This window comes from Tursiops truncatus, chromosome X, assembly GCF_011762595.2.
Source record: "Tursiops truncatus isolate mTurTru1 chromosome X, mTurTru1.mat.Y, whole genome shotgun sequence".
Taxonomy (NCBI): Eukaryota; Metazoa; Chordata; class Mammalia; order Artiodactyla; family Delphinidae; genus Tursiops; species Tursiops truncatus.
In genome coordinates this window covers 87076340-87093993 of record NC_047055.1, presented here as the reverse complement: position 1 = coordinate 87093993, position 17654 = coordinate 87076340, and the positions used below count along the sequence as shown (strand labels likewise).

At 49.7% G+C, this 17654-nt stretch overlaps 1 protein-coding gene across 5 annotated transcripts; it reads left to right on the top strand.

The window, feature by feature from the left end:
* Positions 1-83: 83 nt before the first annotated feature.
* Positions 84-17003, top strand: WDR13 (WD repeat domain 13). Of its 5 annotated transcripts, XM_033850054.2 has the most exons (11): positions 84-1409; positions 2060-2129; positions 11071-11150; positions 11826-12066; positions 12948-13057; positions 13170-13300; positions 13905-14212; positions 14936-15116; positions 15217-15358; positions 16198-16316; positions 16730-17003. In XM_033850054.2, the coding sequence occupies exons 3-11, from the start codon at positions 11110-11112 to the stop codon at positions 16912-16914; spliced, it is 1458 nt and encodes a 485-aa protein (XP_033705945.1). In that variant the 5' UTR covers positions 84-1409; positions 2060-2129; positions 11071-11109; the 3' UTR covers positions 16915-17003. The 5 variants fall into 5 exon arrangements, with proteins under 5 accessions (XP_033705945.1, XP_033705942.1, XP_033705941.1 ...); XM_033850051.1 differs by lacking the exons at positions 84-1409; positions 2060-2129 and adding an exon at positions 10541-10673 and having other exon boundaries at positions 11860-12066; XM_033850050.1 differs by lacking the exons at positions 84-1409; positions 2060-2129 and adding an exon at positions 10541-10730 and having other exon boundaries at positions 11860-12066.
* Positions 17004-17654: the final 651 nt, after the last annotated feature.

Sequence of the window (17654 nt, the reverse complement as noted above, 5' to 3'; positions counted from 1 at the left end):
AAAAATAGAAGAAGTTCAAGAGGGAGACTGAGAAAAGGATTTAGTTACGGGGTGGGCAGGGACTGCCGAAGGGGTAGAGACCTTGAGTTCAAAGTTTGGTTGAGTTTGGGATTGGTTTTGGTATACATAAGGCTTGTGGGAAGGGTGGGGAGTCCAGGTGAAATCCCCTTATGGCTGGAATTGGGTTTCCTGAGATGGTGTCTTGGTCCCGTTGTGATCATCTCGGTGTCACCTTTGGAATGACTGCTTTGGTTTGAATCTCCCTGTCTTTGAGCATCAGGTAGGTGCCCTTCTCACAAGATTGTTCTGAGAATGTAGGCTAAATCCTGCTGTAAACAGTGGTGCCAGCTCCTCCTCCTGAAATACTGGGGGTGGGGGCAGGTATAGTAAACTCACCTTGGTGTGAGGGACACAGGAAGGGACACAGGAGAATCCTGGTTTGAAAACAGGGTTCTAGGAGCACAGCCTCTGGGTTCTGATTCCAGGATTCAAATCCAGGCTCTGCTGCTGTCCACTTATTTGACCTTCAGTGGGTCATTTAACATGTCTCTCAGCCTCATGGACAATTTACATTTTCTGTTGGGGGGGTCAAGTGCATTTAATAAGCATGTTTATAGCTGTTAACAGTTTGCAAAGGCATCAACCACAGGCGTTCAGTCTTCCGTGGTGGTGTGAGGGTCTTCAGTGGTAAAGTGGTAGTTCCTCAGTTTTAACTCCCTTTAGTCATGGTTCTGGTGCCTGTATTGGAGTCCCATGGGCTCTATTCCTCTTTAGAGTTTCTGATCAGTTATGTCCATTGCGTCTAACTGGCAGATACTGAGCCAAGTACCACCAGATTGTAAGTTTCAGGACATCCTAAACTGCCTTATTCACTCATTCATGGGGCAGGTGTTAATGGACTGATAGTGTACTCCCCAATGTGATGGCATTAGGAGATGAGGCCTTTGTGGGGGGTGATTAGGGTTAGATGAGGTCATGAAGGCTCCACTGTCACGATGGGATTAGTGCCCTTATAATAGTCACTAAGAAAGCTTGCTTCAATCTCCTGCTCTCCACCATGTGAGGATGCAACAAGAAGTTGGCAGTCTGCAATCTAGAAAGCTCTCTCCCCCAGGAGAGCTTGGACATGCTGGCACCCTGATCTAGGACTCCAGCCTCGAGAAGTATGGGAAATTTCTGTTTATAAACCACCCAGTGTATGGTGCTGTTAAATGGCAACCAGAGCTGACGGGTTACATGGGTCCCTGTATTGTGAGAGTTCCAGTATTGATGGCCTGTTTCCTGTGCCTCCCAGCTAGTTGAGACAGGCCCCAGGACCATTCCTCCCATCCAGTCATGAATTTGTTTTGCCAGGTGGATGGAGACTTGGGAACTTCAGAGACCTGCCTGGACTGCTGATCCAGGCCCAGGTAAAGGGACATTGTGGCTACTCCTTACTGGTTGAGTACTCAGTCTAAGGCATTCTGTGCTGGACCTCCAGGGAGTTAAGGCTGTGGGATCTGGCAGGAGGACCACTGTTACTGTCTAGGGCGGGGGGCACCTCTGCATCCTACCTCAGGAAGTAAAATGTCCGTCTCACAATGTGGCCTGAGACAGGATCCCATAATCACAAAGTTCCTGCAACAAAATGATCCCCCAAGTGACATCAACAAAAACCATAAACGTCCTTTCAGAAGGTGCTGTTTAGTAATCCAGCCTTCAGAGGCCCAGTCTCTTGTTTACTTGCTCTAAGGAAGGGGCCTAGAAGACACAGTTTTCTTTGGCACATACTCAGCAATACAATTTCTGGACTTGAGATTGAAAACCCTTATTAAAAGCTTCTTAGTCCTCTTCACTTTGACCAGAATCTCAGTAGTGTGCATGTTTCCCAAGAACCCACTGAGACCACAAGCACATTCAAAGGTGCTTTGAGAACCTGTGTCCCAAAGCCTGTGAAGACCAGACCCCTGGCCTACAGGTATTTGTATTTTCAATCCCTGGACCTTGCCTACCCCCCACCAAACTTGGACAAACATCTCACAGACCCTGATTCCTAGCTTAGTTTTTTTATCTGCCTCAGGTTCAACGTGCAAAATGGGAATAATAGTGCCACCTCACAGAGCGGTACTGGAGGTGACCTTTAGAACAAGGTAGGTCTGTGATGCTACCCCCACACCTTGCCCTACATTCTGGTTTGGGGGATGTAAACTTTCAAAAAGCTTTTTAAAATAAGTTGCTGTAAATACTTAGGTATGTAGGAAAGCATATCGGATAACAGTGGGCAGTGTTCCTTCCACTCCTGCTTTTGGAGACAAAGCATGCTACAGTTCCTGCCTAGCTGCATTCCTCTTGCACCTCTCACCCCTCTCCAGGCTAGCATGATCCCTTATAATTCGAAGTGCACAGAGATCTGCAAAACTAAAAGTTATTTTATTTCAAATTCAGTGACAAGACCTGAAGCTTTTCATAATCTTTATTTTTCCCACTTAGTGTGAATATGTATGCAATATATTGCAGAAGTATTAGTGTTAGGTTATGGAGAACTGCCCTGGAGCCTATGGGACATGGGTTCTAACATAACCAGTGAAGGCACAAAGAAATCTAAGGCTTCTAAATTGTTGAAAACAATCTGTGGCATTGTTCTGCATAAAAATTTCTAATATGCTGTTCTAAATTCAGTTTTAAGCTTCCTTCAAGTAAAATTCAGAAAGTTTTCTTTACTCTGTCTACTTAATAGTCATTCAAGCACAGTACTTGTGGTCTCCATTTTAAACTTTGAGTGCAATCCTTAGTAAGAAGTACATTTTTTAAAATTGGGATACAATCTACCCATTTGTCTATTTAAGTGGAAGAAAGGTTTAATGAATTAAATGTGCAAAATGCCCTGATGTTTTCTAGTTATCTTTTTGTTAACAAAAACAGTTGGCTCCAAACCACTCAAATGCTTATGGAGCCTGCAGCTTAGAAAATGCAGTGTGTTTATAATTGTTGAACCTGGGTGATAGGTACATGGAAGTACATTAAATCACTACTATTGTAAGTTTGAGACTTTCCATAATAAAAAGTTCAAAAGAAAACTGTTAGAGGTGTGGTTTGTTAGACGTTTGCGTTGGCATGGGAAGTGGATGGCTGTCAGCTATTTTTGGCTGGCTTGCCCCTGTTCCCCAAAGCCTTCTCCATTGTTACAGGCATCTCTATTCCAAGGGCCTCAAGAAACCCTGCAATGCTAGCTTGTATTTCTTGACATCTGACAATACTTTCCAGATGCTGGTCCTAGGGAATTCCCTGGTGGTCCAGTGGTTGGGACTCTGCACTTCCACTTCAGAGGTCATGGGTTCGATCCCTGGTCAGGGAACTAAGATCCTGTATGCCATGCTGCGTGGCCAAAAAAACAAAACCAGATACAGGTCCTAGAACCCCTTCCTGCCTCTCCCCCCCAATCAGAGCCCTCAGGACCCCTCTGGCTTCTCCAGGCAGATGGACCATTCTTTGCCCAGCACCAGAGGTCCTGCCTGCCTTCCTTCAAAATCCAGGACCTCTTAGAAACCTTTCTCCTTAAGAGTAAAATGGGGATCATACCCATTGAATGAGTCAAGACATGGGAAACACCTAGAACAGTGTCTGGTAGTTACGTGTAGTCAATAAATGTTACCAAGCATTTGTTATGTGTGCCAGATAATAATAGTAGGAACACAGCAACATAATGACAGATTCCTTTGCTTAGGAATCACATATTGGGGTCTACGGATGATAAAGTAATAAATTGGTATGTGATGTAATGTTAGAAAGTGACAAGCGTTAAGGAGAATAAAGCAGAGGGAATGAAGAGTGTTGGGGTCTTACACAAGATGGTCTAGGGAAGGCGACTCGGAAGAGGTGACCTTACAACAGAGACTTGAAATTAGAGGGAGAATGGTAGGGGAATGGGTCTGCCACGGTGCTCTGGCTGCCTAGCATGTCTCCTCATAGGCCACGTAGGCAAGCTGATCTAAGTATTGGGAGAACGCCCTGTGATCCTCGGAACACAGAGCACGAGAGGCTACATGGCCATTTCTCATTAAGATCCTCTCTACCAAGGAGGCTGCCATGAGACGGTTTCTCATCTCCCGAGGTTCTGGTGAGGTATGAGGCTTTCTGTTCCTTCTCTCCCCCAATTTAAGGTTATAGAACTGCTTAGCATGTACTAGCTTCTCGGCAACACAGTATCCCACCACCCGTGCTGCAGTCATCTGGCCCCTTTTTGTTTCTGCGTTACCCTGCATGAGGGACATGAGCTGGCATCTGTGGCTCTTCTTGTTTCTGCTGTCTATGTAAGTAGCAAACATCTGAATCGAACCAGGGTATGTTTCTTTACCAGCCAAATATCTCAGCCTTGCCTTTCCTTGACATCTGGAAGAGGAGAATTAGAGGCAGAAGAAAAAGCAAGTAAGTGCAAAGGCCCTGAGTTGGGAACTTGCTTGGTGTGTGTAAGGAACAGCAAGAAGGTCAGTGCAGCCAGAGCAGAGTGAGTGAGGGGACTAGTGGCAGGAGGTGAGGTCGGAGAGGTGACGGGGCCTGGTTCTGTAGGGCCTCTCTGGCCACGGGGAGGACTTTGGCTTTTTCTCTGAGAGAGATGGAGCAGGGGTCTGAGCAGAGGAGGGCCATGGGCTGACTTGGGTTGTAACAGGACCCTCTGGCAACTGTGAGGACAGACTTGGGGAGGGGGCAAGGGCGGAAGCAGTGAGGAGGCCACCACAGTAGTCCAGGCCAGCAGTGGTGGTGGCGGCAGTGGATGTGGAGAGGAGAGGTTGGATTCTGGATACGTTCTGAAGGTAGAACCGACAGGATTTGCTGACAGATCAAAAACAAAGGGGGTGGGATGAGAGAGAGAAATTGTTATGAATCCACACTGGAGAACCTCACACAAAGTAACTTGGGAATTAGTGTAAAATAGTGTAGTGGTTAAGAGCAAGGATTCTGGAACCAGGTGGCCTGGGTGTAAATCCAACTCCATTGTTTACTGGCTATGCAGCCTTGGGCAGGTTACTTCATCTTTTTGTCTTCATTTCCTGATCTGTGACATGGGATAATAATAGTAACCTGCAACTTCATAGGGTTGTTGTGAGTATTAAAGAAGGTTTTCTATGTAAAATATTTCGAACAGTGTCTGGCACAAAGTGCTTTGTTATCAGTAATATTAGCGTAGGATGAGTAGAAGTATTTGTTTGCAGGCACAGAAGAGAGTGTTCCAGATCTCAGGAACAATTTGTGCAGTTTGAAAAGGATGTGCAAGAAAGCCAGTGTAACTGGAACATAATCAGATAAAGTAAGAGCAACAGGGGATGAAGTTGGGGAGGAGGCCTAAAGAGGTCGGCTTCTCACAGCAACTGGAAGCTGTTGTAGATTTCAGGGCCGATCTACCAGCGCAGAAGGTCAGAAGAGAGACAGGAGTGGAAATTGATTTGGGACTTGATGCGGGGATGGGGGGTGGGTGGGGAGACATACAGAGAGGTGAGAGAGGGATAGGGTACTGTTGTCAACACTCCTGGCTAGTTACCGGGGGTGGTGGTTTCTGGTATCCAGGATAAGAAACAGTCCAGTTCTACTTCCTGCCTGGGTCCAAATGCTAGTTTTAATATTTTCTATGTCTGTGGCCATGGACAGTAAACCCCTCCAGGGTTCACTTTCCTCATCTTCAAAGTGGGGCTAAATGTTGCACCTACCTCATTAGGGCTGTTGTGACAGTTCTATAAGATGGATATTGTAAGAGCTTGGTAAATGCAGGCGGTCACCAAAACCAGGTGAAACGTACCCCAAGAAAGCAAGGATGGCTTAATATTTAAAAAGCAACCAGATGTAGGTCAGTGTATTAACAGAAAAAAATGAGATGAATCAAGGGCTGTGCCCATGTAGCTATATCACCTGAGACTGAGGTACCAAACCTAGGGTCCAGTTTTGGTTTTTTTTTTTTTGTTTTTTTTTTTTTTTTGCGATACGCGGGCCTCACACTGTTGTGGCCTCTCCCGTTGCGGAGCACAGGCCCTGGACTCGCAGGCTCAGCGGCCATGGCTCACGGGCCCAGCCGCTCCGCGGCATGTGGGATCCTCCCAGACCGGGGCACAAACCCGCGTCCCCTGCATCAGCAGGCAGACTGTCAACCAGGGAAGCCCCCAGGGTCCAGTCTTGCTCAGGCCCTCAGTTTGGCCCTGAATCACTCACTGGGTAAATGCAATTGAGATTTTAAGAGTAGAGTGGGGCTTCCCTGGTGGTGCAGTGGTTAAGAATCCGTCTGCCAATGCAGGGGACACGGGTTCAAGACCTGGCCTGGGAAGATCCCACATGCCGCGGAGCAACTAAGCCCGTGTGCCACAACTGCTGAGCCTGTGTGCCACAACTACTGAAGCCCGCACACCTAGAGCCTGTGCTCCGCAACAAGGGAAGCCACTGCAATGAGAAGTCCACGCACCGCAGCGAAAAGTAGCCCCTGCTCCCTGCAACTAGAGAAAGCACCGCGCAGCAACGAAGACCCAATGCAGCCAAAAATAAATAAATTTTTAAAAAAAAAAGGAAAAGAGAAGTGTGACTCCAGTTCTAGCCCTGTGAAGTGATTTCTCTTCTGAATCAATCACTTTCTGGCCTCACTGGCCTTATCCACACATTCACTGTCCAGAGCTTTGTGTATGTGGCTCCTTTTCATTCAGGTTCCAGCTTAAATTGTTTTATTTAAAAAAAATGTATTTTATTGAAGTGTAGTTGATTTACAGTGTTGTGACCAGCTTAAATTTATTTCTCGTCCCTGCCCCCTTCGCCCACCGCTCAGCAATGCTAACCAAACTACTATTTTAATGATAGTGAGCACCAATTTTAAAAAGTGATCTTATTTATCAATTATCTTTCTAGCTAAAATGGCAGTTCCATGAGAGTGGGGACCTTTTGTCTGAGTTACTGCTGTTTTTCCAGTGCCTGGCACCTAATAGGGGCTTGCTAAATATTTGTCGGAAAGCTGGCTTGCTATTGCAGCTTGCTGGAGGCTGCTCAAATGGTCTGGGAGGCTTTTCCCAAGTGTAGGAATCTGGTTTCTGACTCAGACCATGGAGAGTTGTCACCATTAAGACTTTGGGGATTGTGAGAACTTTGGCTTCAGAGGCAAACGTTTTCCTATCAGGAAATGGTCAGATTTAAATTATGATCTTATGTCCCAACCCCCACTTCTCCAGTTTGGGAAGAAACCTCAGGGATAAGATAAGTGAATAAGGACTCAGGGTCTACACGCCAGTTACACCTCAGCTCCGTGTGTCCTCCCACTTTGCTCTCTGGCCTTGACTCTTAGCACACCCTTGTCACCCCAAGCCACCTAAGCTTTCCCTCAAATCGTGCTTCTTTTAGTTCCTGAGGATGAGGCCCAACTTCAGGTTTCATTTCAGCCTGTGATAGTAATGAAAAGCAGACACAGCCAGTGGGGTCCAATGCTCGCCTTTGCAGTTATAAACTCTGGAGGCCAAATAGGCAGGAGGCACATGAAGAAAGGAGTCCAAAAAAGACATGGCCCCTGCCTGTTTCTGCCGTCACTTAAAGTTACTATTGTGATGTGGCATTATCTTTAAACCGCTCTGGCTTACCTGTCTTTTCTGTCCAAATGTGTTTTTGTCTGTTCATTCAGCTAGGACCCTCAACCATCACTCTGACAGTAAAATAACCCCAGACTCTGTTAGAGTGGGTGGGACTTGTAGTCCCCCATGGACTTGAGCTTTTTCAGATATCATGATTGTAACCAAGGTCACTCACAACCTCCAGGAGCTGCTTCTGGTGACTTGATACCCCCAGGCCTGAGACCCTTCTTTCCCCACCCACTGACCTGCCATTCATGTACCTAAATTCTGCCCCTTTCTCTCCAGGCTCCCAACAAACAAAGTGCCTTCTGTCATCAGCTTGTTGTTCAAAACCCATTTTTAATCCAGTAAGAGTGTGTAAATGTTTAAAAACAAAAATTGAAAAAATGCAGAGCACATAAATGTAAGAGGTGGCAGTGGTCATTCTCATTCACATTATTCTGCACCAGATTTACCTCTGGCAGATGGATCTGTTATCGGGAAAAGTTATTAAAACAACTAACAGTAGTCAGCATTTAGTGGATATCTTCTCTGTTCCAGATGCTTGTCTAAACTTTAAAAATATTAACTCATTTAGTCCTCACACTAAGTCTATGAGGCAGTTTTTTTTCAGATGAGGAGGCTGAGTCACAAAGGGGTTAAGTGACCTGCCCAAGACCACATAGTTGTCAGAGCCTGTGGCAGTGGCCAGGTTATACTGCCTTCTGAAAAGTACTGTACTACTTCCTGGAATGACAGCAAATGTTCTCGCAACAGGTGTCGTTCTGAACACTTTCTCTGCATTAATAGCTAATTCATATTTATAACAACCCTGTCATTAGTGTCTTATATATAGTATCTTATATATAGCCTTCTAGGAATGAGGTTTTTAAAATAATTTTTGAAATTTTAACATGAATATTGTAAAAACAACAAGAACAAAAAATCAATTCTGGCAGTGAGACAGTAGATCTCCTTGGTATTGCTGACTCTCCTGTGATTTCTTCCCACCACGTTTCTTTGTTTTGTTTGTTTGTTTTTTGGCTGCACCGGGTCTTAGTTGTGGCACGCGGGATCTTTTAGTTGTGGCATGTGGGCTCTTAGTTGCAGCATGCGGGATCTAGTTCCCTGACCAGGGATCGAACCCGGGCCCTCTGCATTGGGAGCGTGGAGTCTTAACCATTGGACCACCAGGAAAGTCCCCTCACCACGTTTCTTTGGAAGCTGAATGGTGGGGTGAAGGGGTGGGGTTCTGTCCTGGGAGGGTCAAGGTGAATGGGAAAGGCATTGATTGTATCATCCTTTACGGCAAAAAAAAGAAAAGAAAAGAAATACAGTTGTTCATCAGTGTCTGTGGCCGATGGGTTTTAGGACCTGCCATGGATACCAGAATCCACAGATGCTCAAATCCCATAATTGGTCCTCCGTATCCGCGGTTATGCATATGCGGATTCAACCAACCACAGATGGTGTAATACTGTAATATTTATTGAAAAAAATCTGTGTGTAAGTGGACCCGTGGAGTTCAAACCTGTGTTGTTCAAGGGCCGACTGTAAACCCAATGCTGGTCACAGATAGGGGTCCAGTTCAACAAAATGTCACCCTTGAACTTCCTGGGCTTCAGGTTTCCTTATCTGTAAAATGGGGGTAGTAATGGACCCACAACATTCAGTTATTAGGATTAAGTGGATAATACATGTAAATCACCTTAAACAGTATCCAGCACATTGTCCAATAAATGTTAGTGGTTACACGTTTGTGCAAAGTTTATTCTTTAGCAATCGTGAAACAAAAGAGTGTTCAATATCCTGAAAAGACCACCCATAGCTTAGTTACATGGACAAGGGAGGTTGCTGCATCAGTACAGTACAGTGTGGTCTATTTTTGTTAGAATACAAAGGGCAATACGTTTTTGGCCGTGTCTCATTTAAGTTTGCTTTAAAAAACACTGTTCAGATTGTTGTATTATAAAAATAGTGTGGGGACTTCCCTGGTGGTGCAGTGGTTAAGAATCCACCTGCCAATGCAGGGGACACGGGTTTGAGCCCTGGTCCGGGAAGATCCCACATGCCGTGGAGCGACTAAGCCCGTGTGCCACAACTACTGAGCCTGCACTCTAGAGCCCACGAGCCACAACTACTGAGCCCACGTGCCACAGCTACTGCAGCCCACATGCCTAGAGCCTGTGCTCTGCAGCAAAGAGAAGCCACCGCAATGAGAAGCCCGCACACCACAGCAAAGAGTAGCCCCGCTCGCCGCAACTAGAGAAAAGCCCACGCACGGCAACGAAGACCCAACGCAGCCAAAAAATAAATATATTTTAAAAATAAAAATAGTGTGAAAATAACACTATTTTTATAACACATAAAATAATCTGAACAATAATGAGAATTGTGTCAAAGTCAAGATCCGAAAGGAAGCTACTAAACATTGTGTTCCAACTTCGTACATTGTATATCCTGGTCACCTTAAGATGAATAGAGATGCAGCTTCTTGTTGGAGTTGAAATAAGGATGATTTCAGATAGCCTCCTGGGATCCAAACCCCAAAGCTTGTTGTACCTATTTATATCTTCTGGCTTCAGAGCCTCACGCCCAGACCAAGCTCCCTGGGAGTATCCAAGCCGCCCACCCCAACACAGACACACAGAAAGGACTCTTCTTACTCTGGGCGTGCCTGAAGGCCCATCAGTCACCTAGGAACTGGAGAATTTTCTGGGGGCCTCTGCCTGTGTGATTATTTTTTATTCTGCACTTCAAATCTTGCTTGGCCAAGATTGTGCTGCTAAAAAGCAGCTTATACCACTCTTTCAAAAAAAGTCCTTTCGTTTTTTTTTTTTGAAAGTCATATTTCTGATTTTCAATGAGTGATTCGCATACTAGCCCCTGTCCCTGTGGTCCCTGGACATTGTTCTTGTGTACACAAAAAAATGCCATTAGGGACTGAGGCTGGATAGAACTTAAAAGGGCGGAGCCTCCATCCTTGTGTCAGAACCTACCGTCCCTTAATGCGCTTGCGTGGTTCTCCCACGCCCTGGGGAGGATTCCTATCGATCTGTTCTGCGGTCGGAAGTTCTTCCTGGCAGCAGGCGGCCATCTTGCTGGAGCTTGAGAGAGGAGAGAAGGGTGACACTGGTTTCAGGGCCGCCCCGGGAGCCTCAAGAGCGGGAGGCAGCCCCGGAGGTGGTCCCTAATCCCGGGTCCTGCTCTTGGACCCGAGAAGGGAAGGCGGGGGTCGGTGGGGGCAAGATGGGTGGAGAATGCCAACAAGGATTGCTAGGCGGCGGGAGGAGGGGCGTTGCTATGGTGACCGGGGAGGGGCGGGGCCAGGTCTGCTGTGAATCATCTGGGCGCTGCCTGGGAAGGGCAGGACTGGGGTGGTGACCATGCTAAGAGCCGGGTGGGATATCGTGACATCCTGGACTGGAGGGACTCCGTGTCTATGGCAACGATCGCCTGGCGGAAGGGGCGGATCTAGATCTCTTCACTTGAGACGCTGACATTCCAGGCCCTTGTCCTGCAGGCTCCCGCGGGCGGACGCGCCGGAAGAGGAGGCCGGGGAATGGCTGCGGTGTGGCAGCAGGTCTTAGCAGTAGACGCGAGGTGAGGCGTGGGGTCGAAGCTCGCGGGAGCGGAAGTTACGTGGTGCATGCGCAATGGCGATAAGTGAGGCTGGGCGGAGAACTTGCCTTAAGCGGCTGAGTGGGCTTGCTGGAGGTGAGCATGCGCAGTAGCAGGGTGTGGGGCTTGCCCGCAGGGAATGACTGGCAAGCGAGGGTTGTTAAACAGCACGCTAGGATAATGCAGTCACATGTGGGCATGCGCAGAGTCTGTGGTATTGGAGCCTTTGTCGGGGGTGGGGGGGTGATAGAGCCCATGCTGGTGACATCCTGTTCCCCACTTTTGCCCCCAGACTTCTCTTACCATCACTTCCCCAGTCTGACCCAATCGCCATACTGACCCCCACCATTGCCCCATGCTAACCCCCGTCACCATGTCAGATTGGCCCCTATTGTCTACACTGACTCAGTCACCCCATACCAATTCCAGCAGAACTGCAGACTGCCTCCATTGTGCCCACACTGCCCTCATTGCCATGCCCATTATTACTGCGGACACACCCTTATCACAACACCAGAGTGACCCCCATCACCACTGCTGATCACTTGCCATCCTGACCTATCACTGCCACACACCTCATTCTCCTTCCCTATCCCCTGAGCTGATTGATTCCCTCTGTCCTGTGCCTGCTGCCCGCCTTGCCTCCTGCCATCGCAGGTACAATGCGTACCGCACACCAACGTTTCCACAGTTTCGGACACAATATATCCGACGGCGCAGCCAGCTACTGCGGGAGAATGCCAAGGCTGGGCACCCTCCAGCATTGCGTCGGCAGTACCTGAGGCTGCGTGGGCAGCTGCTGGGCCAGCGCTACGGGCCCCTCTCTGAGCCAGGCAGTGCTCGTGCCTATAGCAACAGCATCGTCCGCAGCAGCCGCACTACCCTTGACCGCATGGAGGTGAGCTCCTCCCCACGCTACCTGCCTCCATATATATTCACTCCACAGACTTGTCGAGCACCTGCTATGTTCCAGGCACTGTTCCTGGCTCTTAGGATGAGCAGAGGGCAAAAAGAGATAATGTATGTCATAAATCAACAGACAATAAGATAAATAGGTTGATAAGCAGGCAATAAACAAGATAAATAGGTCAATAAACGTAGCAAACCAGGTAAACAAGTGAATAACTACCATGGCTTGTAGTGAGGAGTGCTAACATGGAAAAATAAGGCTGACTTGGGGAATGAAACAGGACAGGTGTTGGGAACAGAGAGAAGCTATTTTTAATGGGGATGCTCAGGGAAGGCGTCTCTGAGGAGGTGACAATTGAGCTGAGACTTGAATGAGGCAAGAGACAAAGCTGAGTGGTTTTCTGGGGGAAAAGTGTTCATTCTTTGTTCAAAGAGCATTTGTTAAGTATTTGCTGAGTGGGGCAAGGGTGAGAGTAGGGGAACTAGTGCAGAGGACACCACAGTAGTCCAGGTGACGGTGGTGACAGTGGAAGGGGTGAGAAGGGATCTGGTTCCAGCATGCGGTATCTCAGTTGCCTGACCAGGGATCGAACCTGCGCCCTCTGCAGTGGAAGCGCAGAGTCTTAACCACTGGACCACCAGGGAAGTCCCATGGTTCTGGGTATATTTTGAAGACTCTAGATCTCATAGGTTCTTGAGGGCTGTTTGCAAGGTGCGCCTACCTTGACCCTCTGCAATGGAAGCACAGAGTCTTAACCACTGGACCACCAGGGAAGTCCCATGGTTCTGGGTATATTTTGAAAACTCTAGATCTCATAGGTTCTTGAGGGCTGTTTGCAAGGTGTACCTACCCTGACCCTCTGTTTGCAGGACTTCGAGGATGACCCTCGGGCCCTGGGGGCCCGTGGGCACCGCCGCTCTGTCAGCCGAGGCTCCTACCAGCTGCAGGCACAGATGAACCGTGCCGTCTATGAGGACAGGTATGCACCAGGGGCAGCTGAAGGTTTGTGAGGAGGAGGGGAGCCACAGGGCAATGGCAGGCCAAACGCTAGTACCTCCCTCCTCTCACCCCTCACTCCTGTTGGGGCATAGGCCCCCCGGCAGCGTGGTTCCCACGTCAGCGGCAGAAGCAAGTCGAGCCATGGCCGGGGACACATCGCTGAGTGAGAACTACGCCTTTGCGGGCATGTACCATGTTTTTGACCAGCACGTGGATGAGGCAGGTGAGCCAGTGGATGGCGGGTCCCGTCACCACGCATTTGCCCAAACAACTGGGTGACAACCACCCAGTGCATCCTTTTCTGGAATGCAGAGTCTCAGGCCCACCTCGGAGGAATTGCTATTCATCACACCTTTCGCAAAACCTAAAAGCCCTCTGCAAAGTGATCTGCAAAGTCTTGGTTACTTTGTCTACCATAAAGGGGCTCAGCAGCTTAAAAGAGCACTTTGCAGAAGGCTTCTGGGGTCATGAGTCGCTTGAACGAGCTTAAAACCTTTGCTGCAGAGAAATCTCCTTGCAAAGGGCAGAGTGGGTTTTGCAAACTGCCAAGACCCTGGTAACTGTAAAGTGCTTACTGAGATGTAGAAGGCTTTTTGCATTGCAGAAGTCATTTGCAATCCATAAAGTACCTGCCAAGATTTAGGGAGCTTTGGGTAGAGGGCCTTCTGGCGTTCCAACTCTCTTTCTCAGCCAAGGAAAACCCTTTGCTGAGGCCACTGTGCCTGGTGCAGTCGGTCCCGGCCCCTGGCTCACACGTCAGAACCTTCTGTAAATGAAAGCACCCGGTGAGCATGGCAGCTCTCACAAATGGCTCCTTGGCCTTGCAGTCCCCAGGGTGCGCTTCGCCAATGACGACCGGCACCGCCTGGCCTGCTGCTCACTCGATGGCAGCATTTCGCTGTGCCAGCTGGTGCCCGCCCCGCCCACCGTGCTCCGAGTGCTGCGGGGCCACACCCGCGGGGTCTCTGACTTCGCCTGGTCCCTCTCCAACGACATCCTCGTGTCCACCTCGCTTGATGCCACCATGCGCATCTGGGCCTCTGAGGACGGCCGCTGCATCCGGGAGATCCCTGACCCAGACAGCGCCGAACTGCTCTGCTGCACCTTCCAGCCAGTCAACAACAACCTCACTGTGGTCAGGCTCCAGAGCACCCCCTTGCCGAGGGCGGGATGCCAGGCCAGGAGGGCTGTCGCAGGGAGTCGGGATAAGGGGGTCCCCTCTAGTCCATCGCCTCCGTCCTCCTCTGGCCAGACTCAGAGGGAAACAGGGCAGAACTGGGGACGTGGTTCTTGGTCTGGGATGGCCTCACTGTGGTAGACTCCGGGGATGGGGGGCGGTCTGGGGGTAGGGTCATGGTCCCATCAGCAGTAGTCCTACCGTTTTCCAACTGCAGGGGCTGCTGGTTGGGGAGCAGGATTACTAGTTGGAAACCTTGTTTCATCTCAGTGGCAGCATCATGGTGGTCCGACCCGGATAGAGAGTCAGAGGGCAGGGGAAGGAAATGAAAAGTCTGGCCTGGTCCTGAGTGGGGAGTAGGGGGAGCTGGCCCAGTGAGCCTGTGCTCTGGGATCCTTTCAGCTGTAGCAGCAGCCGCCGCCCTAGTATAGTCAAGGCTCCAGGAAGGACCAGGCAGGCCCCTTGAGTTCTGGGAGAAGCTGTCTCTTCTGGTCAGATTGCAAGAGGGACTGGCTGGGGAGGATGACCGGCCTGAGTCACCTTCCAGTCTACCGGCCCACCCTCACTGTGATGAGAGTCCAGTAGGGATCAGCCAGTCCCATCAACAGCAGCCCTGCTGTGGTCAGACTCAAGGAGGGAGTGGCTGGGAGCAGGGTGATGGTGTGCGGGTCTCACACACAGGTGGGGAATGCCAAGCACAACGTGCACGTCATGAACATCTCCACGGGCAAGAAAGTGAAGGGTGGATCCAGCAAGCTGACAGGCCGTGTCCTCGCTCTGTCCTTTGATGCCCCTGGCCGGCTGCTCTGGGCGGGTGATGACCGTGGCAGTGTTTTCTCCTTCCTCTTCGACATGGCCACAGGTAGGCAGACCCTAGGCCTGCATCCAGCTGCTCACACCCTCACCCTTCTGGTGCACAGTCCCAACCCTCACCATTGCCTCCCCTCCTTCTGCTGCCGCAGGGAAGCTGACCAAAGCCAAGCGTCTGGTGGTGCATGAGGGCAGCCCTGTGACCAGCATCTCCGCCCGCTCCTGGGTCAGCCGCGAGGCCCGGGACCCCTCGCTGCTCATAAATGCTTGCCTCAGCAAGCTGCTGCTCTACAGGTGGGTCTCCTCTCTGGGCCACCTGGAGGTGGGGGGCCTGCCGCCTCTGTCAGACTGAGACAAGAGCCCTGTCTCCCCAGCAGACTAAGCCATGGAGGTTAACTTCATTGAGGGGAGAGGTTCGGTCTCCTAATAATAGTAATAATATGATAATGGTGACATCAATAGGAGCAGTAATAGTAATAGCAGTAGCTATCATGTGCGTAGCAGTTGCTGGGCCAGGCCCTGTTCATATCCCCTCATTTAATCCTCACAGCAACCCTGTGAGGTGGGTGCTGTAATCATGTCCATTTTACAGATGAGCAAACTGAGCCATAAAATAGACTAGAGTCCCCTTAGAGCAGTGGCCTGCTTTCCCTTCCTTCATTTTTTTTAAAATTTTTTTTTTTGAAGCTGGGAGTTTTACTATCCCCACTCACTTATGTCTGTCATCTAAATGCAGTTCGCAGCCTGGGCTGCACGCTGCTCCCTGCAGTAGCTCGAGTTCATTCCTTTGAATAGCCATGTGGTATTCCACGGTGCAGGGGTGCTGTAGTTTGGTCAGTCATTCCCTCTCTTTGTGCCTGTCCTAAAATCAGGATCTCTTAGGGACCCTTAGGAAAAGAAACTAGCAAATTAAACAGCAGAGGCTCCCCATTTGTATCAACAGATACAGTTTCCAAACTGTCACTAACTCACACACCATCCCGTGCTTTATAGGTTTATGCAGTCGTCTCAAAACTGGATTTCATGAACCTTGAAAAGACCTCAGGTGCAGGGGTGGGGACACAAACTGGCCCACCATTCGTCCCCCTCTGGGGCTGAGGCTGCCCCCTAACCCACTCTCTTCCTCCTCTCAGGGTGGTGGACAACGAGGGGACCCTGCAGCTGAAGAGAAGCTTCCCCATTGAGCAGAGCTCGCACCCCGTACGCAGCATTTTCTGCCCCCTCATGTCCTTCCGCCAGGGGGCCTGTGTGGGTGAGTCCCATGGGGTCGGGGTGTCTGGGTGGCCAGGGAGGGGCAGGGACCAGGGCTGGTGCTGATCTGGCTCAGCTGTCACGACATCCTAATGCCCTGACTTCCTGGGCCTCAAGAACTCTCACGCCCCAGCAACCTCACACTTTGAACACAGACCCCCCAGACAGCCCAGAAACCTCACAGCCTAAGACACAGACCCCTCCCCGCCACCAACAAAGAGCTCAGAGACCTCACACTCCGGACGCGGAGCCAAAACAGCTAGGTGACCTTGCATCTGGGGATGGTCCACCCCAGAGCCCCCAGCCCTGGGACCTTACACCTTGGACATAAATCCCTCAACACCTCAGAGACTTCACATGCAGGGCACCCCGCTGCCTCCTGCAACACCTCCTGATGGTCTCTCATCTGGGCAGTGACGGGCAGCGAGGACATGTGCGTGCATTTCTTTGACGTGGAGCGGGCAGCCAAGGCCGCCGTCAACAAGCTGCAGGGCCACAGCGCGCCCGTGCTGGATGTCAGCTTCAACTGCGATGAGAGCCTGCTGGCTTCCAGCGACGCTAGCGGCATGGTCATCGTCTGGAGGCGGGAGCAGAAGTAGGAGACTTCCATCCTTGCCACTGTCCACCTTCCCACCTGCCTCCGGCCCCAGCCTTGTGTTTGTAAATAAAGTTCCTGTGGTTGTGCCGATGACTGGCTCCCAGGTCTTCTGGGGTTGGGATGGGGGAGAGGGCAGCTCTAGGACCCAAGATGGGATGGGGTTCACCTCCTCATTCATGCCTTCATGCATTGATTCATTGATGGATTCATTCAACAACCGTTTATGAACGTCTGCCATGTCAGAGGCACCACTTCAAGTGTTTTACACAGTCACGCTTTGGACAGACATTGTGGAGCACCTCTGTGCGCCGGGACCTGTTCTAGGCACTGAGGGTACAAGCTGTGACTTAAACTGGCAGGAGTGGCTGCCCTCGTGGAGCTTACGTTCTAGCGGAGGCAGGTTGATAATAGACAAAAATATATAACAGGTCAGCTAAAGCTGAGCGTTGTGAGGAAAAAGGGCAGGGGATAGAGTGCAGGAGTGAGGGGAGGGTTAGGCTCTTTTTGGTGTCCTGATCAGGGAAGATGTTCCTGACAGTGTGAAATTTATTTTTCTTTAATTTTTATTTTATATTGGAGTATTACATTAGGTCCTAGTTGATTATCTTTTTTATGTTTAGAAGTGTGTATACGTTAATCCCAAACTCCTAATTTATCCCCCCCTCCCACCTTTCCCCTTTGGTAACCATACGCTTGTTTTCTAAGTCTGTGAGTCTGTTTCTGTTTTGTAAATAAGTTCAT

Coding starts and splice junctions, on each gene's coding strand:
- WDR13 (XM_033850050.1), top strand. CDS start 10,556: ATGCGCTTGCGTGGTTCTCCCACGCCCTGGGGAGGATTCCTATCGATC. Junction 12,067..12,947: donor CTACCCTTGACCGCATGGAG/GTGAGCTCCTCC, acceptor CTCTGTTTGCAG/GACTTCGAGGATGACCCTCG. Junction 16,317..16,729: donor CCGCCAGGGGGCCTGTGTGG/GTGAGTCCCATG, acceptor TCATCTGGGCAG/TGACGGGCAGCGAGGACATG.